General features: G+C 40.1%; 2 protein-coding genes and 1 pseudogene across 3 annotated transcripts in view; 2 read left to right on the top strand and 1 right to left on the bottom strand.

Moving 5' to 3' along the window:
• LOC145470543 (uncharacterized) overlaps positions 1-10,875 on the bottom strand; it is a 113,819-nt gene that overhangs the window by 35,124 nt on the left and 67,820 nt on the right. The window lies entirely within an intron of this gene.
• On the top strand, positions 587-3,297 carry LOC145470345 (cyclic GMP-AMP synthase-like receptor 3; annotated as a pseudogene). Its single transcript, XR_014042480.1, has 4 exons — positions 587-865; positions 1,323-1,783; positions 1,954-2,075; positions 2,489-3,297. The product of XR_014042480.1 is annotated as a cyclic GMP-AMP synthase-like receptor 3 (transcript).
• LOC145470560 (cyclic GMP-AMP synthase-like receptor 3) lies at positions 3,436-10,768 on the top strand. Its single transcript, XM_081454370.1, has 2 exons — positions 3,436-4,224; positions 9,275-10,768. The coding sequence occupies exon 2, from the start codon at positions 9,278-9,280 to the stop codon at positions 10,325-10,327; it is 1,050 nt and encodes a 349-aa protein (XP_081310496.1). The 5' UTR covers positions 3,436-4,224; positions 9,275-9,277; the 3' UTR covers positions 10,328-10,768.

Here is a 10,875-nt window from a genome sequence, read left to right as displayed (position 1 = left end):
TAATTCCGGGAAATGTTACCATGGTCATGATCCTCGGACCCATTGTGTTGTTTTTTTCGGAAAAACAGAAAGCTTATTCAACTGCACTGCGATGCATGTCGACATGATATGAATAATTGGCTTTAATTTCCAAAGTAAAATCGCGGAAATTCGCCGCAAACTTCAAGTTGGCTTTCGGCAGGTATATTTTGCAGGTCACACGTTGCAGGTTGCAGGTTGAAATTTAATAATAATTGGAAAACCGCTGGCACTTAAAAGAAACGTACAGGTGGTAGGCTTACCGTGACTGTTACATGACCCTGTTTACAGTCGCTCAGAAAGATGGCTTCCACTTAAGTGTCAAACCGGCCGAAGCGATGGGAGGAGAGTATATTCCTATGATTTTAAGCCTGCAATGAATTATTGTTTTTGAAGAAACATCTGAAATATCATCTGAAATATCTGCTGAATTTGGTTTCTTCCCTGTGAGTACCAAAATGAAAGCACACTGAGCTTGTGCTAGTGACCGCTAGTATATTCCGTCGGTTAAAATCTTATATTATTTCATTTCTTTATTTATTTGCTTCATTTGTGATGGCAATCTTCTGTTGTTGAGGGAAGACCCCAGCCAAATCTGGAATCGATGGAAACATCTGTGGAGCGGCCATCCAGATGGCTTTGAAGAGATTTCACTGGTCTCGGCGTGTCGATCGATAAGTACTTATAGCGGATCGAGCGTGCCTTCGAGTGCGATCACAAACATGTTGGGAAGCGTACGAAGTCTCTGGTTTCTGTACATGGCGTAACAAGTTAGAAGATTGCCAAAGAAGGCTTCAATATTAATAACAGCAGGTTTTCACTATGTGAAAAAGGCAAACTACTTTATGTAAGAACCCTTGACGAGTATATAGGTTATTAATTATTTTTAGTGCCAGCGGTTTTCCAGTTATAATTAAATTTCAACCTGCAATCTGCAACCTGCGACCTGCAAAATATACCTGCCGGTTTGCTTTCTACTTTCGTATATAGAAAACAAAATATTCAGATGAATTGCTTTTCCTATAACCTTGTGCAAACTTGGAATGCTAATCACACATAAAAGTAACATTTTATAAATACCTAATAAATTGTTTTACGAGATGGAGATTTGAGATAAAGGCAGTGTGTACGTCCGAAAAAAGCCCCCCAGCTCCTTCTCCGAAGCTTTAGTCTGAGGAGAAGGAGCTGGGGGGCTTTTCGGACGGTTTTTTGTCCCTTGCTACCCACTGTGCCAGAACCCCCACTTTACATGTGTGTGCATGAACGAACTTCAATGATATCACTTCGTTCTTCTCGATCAACAGATCACGGCATTCCGGTTTCAACATCAACAGCTGCAGCAACAACAATGTCGCAGCCAAACTTTGACTCAGAAACTTGGAGCTTACTCAGCAAGGCACGTAAAAATGAACACGGGTGATATGGCTCACGCCAAGTATCTCCTGACTGAGTGTGTCGAAAAGGAAATCCCGGGGTACTGCATGCAAAAGTCCTCTCTTCCAATCCTGAGAGTCGAATACCGAGGTAGCATGTACGAGGGTCTCAAAACAGAAGCTGCCGATGAAGCGGACTTGATGGTCGTGATAAAAGCCACGGAAGCAGAAGTCGCCATTGTTGAAGCAGTAGTCCCAGGGCACGCGTTCCTGAGGGTACGATGGCAACAATCTTCTTCCTTCCCCCTTCCTGCAAGTTTTTTCTTGGAGAAAAAAAGTGTATTATACCACATTCTGTCCGTCATACCTGGTTTCGAAATCTCGTTTCTGGAGCTTGATTTTCAACGAAGATTTTCATCTTCATAGTACATGCTGTGATTGGTGGATAATGGTCCTGCCGTGCAGTTGAACATTTACTTGAAGATAATCTGCTGCTGTCTGTGGATCTCGTGCCCTGTTTCCACATTATGGACAAGTAATTCGTGCCCAAACGTTAAAAAAGATTGAAAATGGTTGTAAATCGTGAGCTTCTGTGGAAGCAATCTTTTCCTATACAGGACATTGAAAACAACGATTACATCACATGGACCGGGATGACCATGGCTGCAGGCATGAGCTTCTTAGGCCCGGGTCCAACGCCTTACTTCACATGAGCCGAACCTGATGACAGGTTGGGTCGACTCAAATAATTAAAAGAACGCCTGTTTGAGTCAAACGTCGAACTTAATTGAGTCCAACCGATCTGCTACACGAAATAAATAACAAAGGCGGTCTTGTTCAGTGGTTTTTCAAGGTAAAGTCAAAATGGCGCCTTTAGACCTTTGATTATGCGTTTGCTTCGACTCATGTGAAGATCACCGTTTGACCCAAAGTCGGTCTTCAGGCGTTATTCGCGGCTGCCAGGCGTGAAGAACGCCTCAGCCGCTCCAATTAAAATCAGTCGAACTTAAATGGGTCAAACGCCGAACTACACATGAGCCTAATTGGTTGAATTGGGTTCGGCTCATGTGAAGTACGGCGTTTGACCCGGGCGTTAGGATCATCAAAACCATCGTTAAAAAAGGATTGTATTCTTCGCTTGTTGAGCTCATACCATGTAAAGCATGCCTTTCTGCACTACCTTGCGAATCCTCGGTCGATCCTCGGAATTGGAGCGGTGAGGACTCTGGGGAATAATTTTCTTGGATTTATGAGTTCGTTGTGCGGTTTGCTGACAAAAGGTTCAATCCCACACTTCTGGGAGGCACATTTCAATATTCTGGAAAACATGCCAAATCCAGGAAATATTAATCTTTTGGCTTGTCGCGGTGCAAGGATCGTTAATGCCATTCTTCAGGGCCAACTTCATGTTGTTTAGTAGAATAAAGAATTAACTATGGTCTGATTGAGTAGTTGGCTTGGTTCACACTAGCAACATGTAAAGACATTACTTAAAGTTAACTAACTGGCCTCCTATTAATGTTTTGGCCTCCAGTGTGAACAATACAACAAAATCAGTGGCATAGCAGGAACAGAATGACAGAAGCGTAAAACTGATTTTTTTTTTTTTTCTTTGCGTTATGTCCATTTCGTAATGCCATTAGTATGAACTTAATACCAGGTTTGACACCAGCAGTGACCACACAAGAACATGTCCAGCCAGTAGGTGTTCATATAGTTTTTGTTAAACATCAAGAAGTATGGTTACATTTTACATTATCATATTTTGTCATGGTTTCCAAATGACATTAGATTAGTTTCTCAAATGATTCCTGATCTTGAAAAATATCACTGAAAGGTTATTAGAAGATCGCTAGACTCAGAGACGCTTTTGAAGAAAATACTTGTAATTTTGGTTGAAGTAGAGTGCCATTTAGTTAATTAATTAATTAATCAATAATTTAATTAATTTTCATCCGAAATTAAGTTACCTCAAATACGAAATTACACTGTGAGTAAATCATTGAAAGTGACTAACAGAAAACTCCTAGAATAGTATTTTTATGTGATTATATTTTGGATAGAAAACTATATCACATTTAAGAGAAAATGGTGACAAAATATTTTTTCTTATTCTTACAAACAGTTTCTTCTTGGTCCGCCTAGCAGATATAAATTAAAACACTTCACCTTTTATATCTCAGATCGAGATTCTTAAAACTGTCAGCGTCATTGCTACTTTTACATGAAGGTCGGCACATAGTCCCTATAAGTCGCGGGGACAAGTCCCGTCGTGTGAACTGGCCATCTTTGCTCCAAAATCTAGTCGCAGGGACCTGCGAATAGTCCCACGAAGTCAAACCAGTTTGAATTTTTGGACTTGTTCCTCAAAACGCTTCGTGTGAACTGTTCGCGGGAAAAGTTCCTGCGGCCAGTCCCTTCGTGCAAATTCTTCAGGGGACCAGTTGCAGGGACTAGTGTGTGCCGACCTTAACTGATAAATGCGTAGAAAATGGTCCAGTGATGATTGACCGAATGGGCGAGCAAATGAAGCCTAGTAGAGTGAGAAAATCAAGAGAAATTGAAATTCTTAGTGCTCTGAAAGCACTATAAACTCGAGCTTATTTTGTTCAGGGGTGGATGGATTTCATTAGTTCCAGAGAATTACGACAATTTTCTGAGAAAAACCGGAAGTCGCGTGGCAAGATCCGAGAGGGACTTGATTGGCTGAAAATGCCATCGAGTTGGCACTTTGCTCATCAAAACATTTATTCTCCTGATATTTAGTATAATCTTTTTGAATTAGATTAACTAACTCTCACAATTTCGCGATTTCACGCCTTTCAAAAACCAGGTAAGTTGATCGCGATTGTTCCTTACTACTGTATTTGTAAGAAGAGCGCGCTTTTTCTAAAGAAATTATTATAATTATTATTTTTGTTCACAGTGTGCTATTAAATATGGTAGCTTATTTATGCAGAGTCTTTCTTCCGTCGTTCGATATCAAACGAACTAGATAAGTTGTTTCCGATTGGAACATATCTATTGATTCCTTAATTTTAATTTCTGCTTGATTAGGCAGACAGCTTTGAGAGTTATCGATGTAAATATTACTGTTTTCAGAACTGATTTCAACTGAGCAATCCTCGCTTTTGACTATTTTGAATTTTAAACGCCATTTTAATCCTTCGATGTTGTGGGGCCACTCTGTTCAGTAGTTTTTATCCGATCGAAAAGTCTCACTTTAAGGACACATTAAAATGTAGTCGTACTCGTTTGATAGTTAAAGTATTCCCTTTATTTCGGCGGATGATAGCCTGAAATCATGGGTAGATGTAAATTTGTGCTTTAAAGTTAAATATGGCGTTCTCCGATTAAAGTACATCGTTCGCACTTTGTACATTTACAGCGACTAGTTTGGCTGTAAATAGATTATTTACATTTGTGTTCTGACGTTCAGACGTGCTGACGTGCGCACGTAACTGAAGTTAACTGACGCTTGGTGAAAGGTTGGGAGTAAAACCTGATGAACGTACCCATTCCTCGTTTATGGCATATTGCAGCTCTAGGTCAAACCAAATTGCATCTCATTGTGGCTGAATAAGGCATGGTGGTGAGGGTTATGTCGAGGAATAAATTTGGAAAATTGAACTCCGCACATGATTTATTCGGCTTTTATTATGTGCGGTTTGCGCACTTTGTTGTCTCACAGAGGGCTACTGCAAAGAGGTCAGTCAACTCCAGCCAGCATCGTACAAACTGACCTCGCTATAAAGGATGTGCACAAGACACAAGAAATTAACTGAAAATTAAATTCCGCTTTAAATCAAATCAAATCAGCTTTAAGAGCAGCTTCGCCTAAATATCAACTAGACTTGGAAATAGCGAAAAAATCGAATTTCTTCAAACGCGCCCAGAATGAAGCCCTACGGGCACTAGTTACAAAAATATCGTTTTAAGTTCGATAAATCAAAAATTATTTTTTTCCGCAATTTTTTCGTTTCGATGCCCCAAATCGGCCAAAATCCATCGAAAATGAGCGGCATATTCAGAGGCTCGTAAACTCAAAAGTAAAAATCTTCATTACAAACTGATTGCACGTCGTATTTGTACTTCCTTTTTTGTCTATTTAGAGCTAAATAGATCGTGATTTGATTAGAACTTAAATATTTGACGAATTTTCTAAATTAACGACCCAAGACGGCTTTACAAGAGGTCTACATTTAGCCTATTTTCAAATGCTAAAAAGGCGTTCTGGTACACGGCTTTTCCCAAAACGACTAATTTGGTGTGAAAGAGCATTCTTTCTTCTTCAAATTAGTCAAATAAAATTTTTGGGTAAATAAAATCGCGAGCGCTGAGATAGCGAACTAAATGCAGCACTTCTTCCTGAAAACGTGACCTTTGACCCGAGCTTAACGAAACCGATTACTGCAACAAAACCGGGAAGAAAAGCAAACGCTTCGTTATTTTGAAACAATTTCTAGTGATATCTCTCCGAAACCATGATTGCAAGAAACTATTTCCAGATATGAAATCTTACAGGGTCAAAAAAGGAGCTAAAGGGCGCATTTTGACACAATAACTTTGTTTGCTGAGAATTGAAGTCAATGACCGTTAACGAATTCCAGTGAAATTTGCAAACTTGAAGTATGTTAGCCGATACTTACCTGAATATTTATATTAATAGAAGAGTCGTCTTCTTGGATTAACCTTCAAACGAAGCAGGATCCAGATTTGAAAACCTCTAAAAGAAGAAATGTTTAATGTTCCGTGACCTGCCCGCTGCTATAAATTAGCTTAAATTCCATGCACATGCCGACCGCATGTTTGTCGTAAAACCAACTGAACTCCACTGACAGTTTCCATGGGCAACCCCAAAATAAACAATCCCCAAAAATGTAAAGTGAAATTGGCTGTCTTCATGAACAGTTAGAAGCTAGAGTCAAGTTCCATTACCTTTAAAAAGTGCTTGAATTTATTTGTTTGCGTCGACTTTGTCCACTACTCTCACGTTCGAATGCCGCGAATCGGTCACGCCAAAACAGTGCAGACTGTGCAGACTGCAGACAACACCGCGTTCAAACGTCGGGCATGCGCAAATTGGTACATTTTTTGGCAGCCGCGCGCCAATTTCCCGCGCAAAAATTTAAAGGAAAACATGGGAAACAACCGGTGTCACGCAACATTTACGAAAAAAAATTGAAAAGTTCATAGAAATCTGTAAAAGGAAAAGAAAGCAGGTAAAAGGAAAACTTAAGACTTTTCAGACACAAAGTTTATTAAGTTACCGGTATTCTGTTGATTTACCATTTTGTTTTGAGCTTTACCAAAAAAGTTTATAAGTCTTAAAACCCGTGTCATGCTACGAGCCGACGGCGTAGTATATTTTTATTTGTTTTTATTAATCACACGATGCGTGACGCCGGAAACGGACGACAAACGATGTGTAAAAGAAGGAAAAATGGGAGAAGAAAAAGACAATTGCAGTGATTCGGCTTCGCTCAGACGAGCTGGAAAAATTTTGGCAAGGACTGAGGGATTCCATCCGGATCCTTGATTTGTCTGAAGCACAGGAACGAGATGAATCGAAACGGCAAACGATGTTCATGTCCATCGTCATTGGGGCATAGCTGGCCAAAATACCGATCCCAAACCGACTGTACCTGGTCTTTGACCAGGTGGGAAAAGCTTTTCTAAACTACAAACCTGGAAAAAAACTGGTGCACTAAATGCAAAGTCGAGGCGGACAAAAAATTCAAGGAGCACGGAAAATACATACCACGGAAAAGAAAGACCTGCAACAAACAGAAGGTAGAACAATTTTTAACTCTCAAGTCATTTCTGTTAGCTCTCGTTGTACCGGCTAAAACATAAACAAATATATAAATAACGAGGAAAATGTCATTTATAGGATACCGATGACCCATGAAAAGAACAGTGTCATGAAAATATTTTGGCCACCTTTTAGTTGCTCCATTGCTCGCACATGCGCAGACGTTTGACCGCTGTGTTACTGCAGACACTTGTTTGGGCTTTTCATTGTGACTCCTTTTTTGGGTCTAGTTACAAAATAGTGTTGAATATATCTGAAAGTCTGTCATTTATCCACAGGCTGCACAAGCGCAGAATTGACTTTTGATTCAATAGACAAACGCGTACAAGACTTTGTATGGGAAACTTACTCAGTCTGCACGGTCTGCAGTGTTTTGGCGTGACCGACACTACGCAGTATTCGAACGTGACAGTAACTACCGAGTGAACAAAGTAGAATCAAGCACTTTTAAAAGGTAATGGAACTTGACTCTAGCTTCTAACTGTTCATGAAGACAGCCAATTTCACTTTACATTTTTGGGGATTGTTTATTTTGGGGTTGCCCATGGAAACTGTCAGTGGAGTTCAGTTGGTTTTACGACAAACATGCGGTCGGCATGTGCATGGAATTTAAGCTAATTTATAGCAGCGGGCAGGTCACGGAACATTAAACATTTCTTCTTTTAGAGGTTTTCAAATCTGGATCCTGCTTCGTTTGAAGGTTAATCCAAGAAGACGACTCTTCTATTAATATAAATATTCAGGTAAGTATCGGCTAACATACTTCAAGTTTGCAAATTTCACTGGAATTCGTTAACGGTCATTGACTTCAATTCTCAGCAAACAAAGTTATTGTGTCAAAATGCGCCCTTTAGCTCCTTTTTTGACCCTGTAAGATTTCATATCTGGAAATAGTTTCTTGCAATCATGGTTTCGGAGAGATATCACTAGAAATTGTTTCAAAATAACGAAGCGTTTGCTTTTCTTCCCGGTTTTGTTGCAGTAATCGGTTTCGTTACGCTCGGGTCAAAGGTCACGTTTTCAGGAAGAAGTGCTGCATTTAGTTCGCTATTTCAGCGCTCGCGATTTTATTTACCCAAAAATTTTATTTGACTAATTTGAAGAAGAAAGAATGCTCTTTCACACCAAATTAGTCGTTTTGGGAAAAGCCGTGTACCAGAACGCCTTTTTAGCATTTGAAAATAGGCTAAATGTAGACCTCTTGTAAAGCCGTCTTGGGTCGTTAATTTAGAAAATTCGTCAAATATTTAAGTTCTAATCAAATCACGATCTATTTAGCTCTAAATAGACAAAAAAGGAAGTACAAATACGACGTGCAATCAGTTTGTAATGAAGATTTTTACTTTTGAGTTTACGAGCCTCTGAATATGCCGCTCATTTTCGATGGATTTTGGCCGATTTGGGGCATCGAAACGAAAAAATTGCGGAAAAAAATAATTTTTGATTTATCGAACTTAAAACGATATTTTTGTAACTAGTGCCCGTAGGGCTTCATTCTGGGCGAGTTCGAAGAAATTCGATTTTTTCGCTATTTCCAAGTCTAGTTGATATTTAGGCGAAGCTGCTCTTAAGGGCTTGTTGTACTCCTCTGGACATGTGCGGCGATTTTGTTTTTGGACCGTCAGTGAAATTTTCAAAGCGAGCTTCGATGTGAAACATCCTCATCAATCTATCTTGTGGGGGCTGTGAAAGTTGTAGTAACATGCGGTTTTCAGGAAATTGTTTGTCATTTAAGGATTTTTATAACATATTTTGGTGTTTTTGTTTACTTGAAGAACTTGTTGTCGTCGAAAGATGGTGTGCAACCCAGCTCGTTCCATACAAAAATTACTATAAAGCCGCTCGAGAAAATCGAAAATTATTCCGGGGAGGTCGAGAATGGTGCTTAGTCGCACGATTTCTATTGGTCAAAAAGACGAGCTGGCTTTCTAACCCATGTAAACAAAGGTCCTTAATTTAATTTGCACTCCACCTAGCGCGGCGCGAAAGCGGAGAACCAATGACGTGTGTTTACTGAAGCTTGCGGGGTTTTATCTTATCTTATATGTTTTATCTTATTTTGCCTCAGACAATGTGGGTTTGGAACTGGCTGGTAGGAGACGACACATTAACAAGGAAACTTCGTAATTATTCTGCCAAGCATGTGAAGATTTCCGAAGCTGACATGACTCTTACAAAAAAGCTGGTGAAAGATTACGTTGAAAACCAGGTCATGTGGTACTGTCGAAAGAAATCCTCGCTTCCCATTCTGAGGCTGGAGTACACCGGAAGCGTGTACGAAAGGCTGAAGACAGAAGCTGCTGATGAAGTGGACGTCATGGTCGTACTGAAAACCACCGCGCCGTGGTTATGGGGTGATCCGGAAGTCATGGTGGAAGACACAGATGTACCTGGGTACGTACGGCTGAAGGCAAGATTGGACACAAAATTTCGCAGGTACGCAGGACCTGAAGGTTACATACATCCTGAGCGGCTTCGCAATGGCTGGTTCTACAGTCTTGTCGAACAAGCAATAAATGATTTCAGATCTAGATCACCGCGTTCTGATGTTGATATGGTTGTGCGAGCCCACGGGCCAGCTGTTCAGCTGGATATCTTCAAGAAGGAATCTGGTATGACGTTGTTGTCAGCAGATCTGGTTCCTTGCTTTCAAATCGGAGCAGACAGCTTCTATGTGGCCAAGCCCTATAGAGGACGAAGATATGTTTCTAGTCCTGGTCTTCTTTGGAGGCAGTCGTTTTCATTAAAGGAAAAAAGCATCTTAGAATACATGGATAGAGATCATGGCTGTAGGCACGAGCTCCTCAGAATCGTCAAAACCATCGTGAACAGGGAGCGAACCTCGCTCGGTAGACTCGAGTCGTACCACTTGAAGACAGCCTACATGCATTATATAAAAGAAAAACATGGAAACTGGACCAGCCGGAACTCGCTGGGGGAACACTTTGTTGGCTTTCTTGGGGAGCTGCAGAAGGCCCTGGAGAATGGAAATCTTGCGCACTACTGGCTGGGTGGCGTAAACGTTCTGGAAGACATTGATGAGGTGGTGATGAAGAACATGGCATATCGTCTGAAAAGGATCCTGAATAGCGAAGTGGAAAGGGATCGGATTCTTGAATAGCGAACAGTTTCGCTATTTTTCATTGTTTTCAAACAGACAATGATCACATCGAACTTTACACCCTCCTCTTATTTAGGCCTAACAAGCAAACTAAGCGAAAGAAAAGAACTAGTGAAATTTAGGAAAGGCAATCACAAAGTAAGAATTGAGACTGGTGGATGCCCTATTTGTGCAGCTAATCAAATTGAAGACGAATCTCACTTTCTAAAATATTGCAATAAATACTCTATTCTAAGAAATAAATTTTATGAAAAAAATAGAACATATCATTCCGACTTTTGAACAATTATCTTCGTTAAGAGCCATTAGCGAACTTATGACTTCTTCAAATCATTATATTAATATTTAATTAGCAAAATTTATTTCATCTTGCTTTGATCTACGCAATATTCTACTTTCAAATCAAACCAATGTACCTTGATTGCTGTATCATGACATTATTATATGATCACGATAGTCGTTACTGTTTTAGTTTTAGTTTACAAAAGCTTTTGCAACACTGTATGTATTTATGGTCATGCAAATAAAGCTACTTGTAGTTGTTGTTG

This window comes from Orbicella franksi, chromosome 15 (assembly GCF_964199315.1).
Source record: "Orbicella franksi chromosome 15, jaOrbFran1.1, whole genome shotgun sequence".
Taxonomy (NCBI): domain Eukaryota; kingdom Metazoa; phylum Cnidaria; class Anthozoa; order Scleractinia; family Merulinidae; genus Orbicella; species Orbicella franksi.
The sequence above is the reverse complement of the archived record's forward strand: the minus strand, read 5'-3'. Positions and strand labels throughout refer to the sequence as shown.

Coding starts and splice junctions, on each gene's coding strand:
- LOC145470560 (XM_081454370.1), top strand. CDS start 9,278: ATGTGGGTTTGGAACTGGCTGGTAGGAGACGACACATTAACAAGGAAA.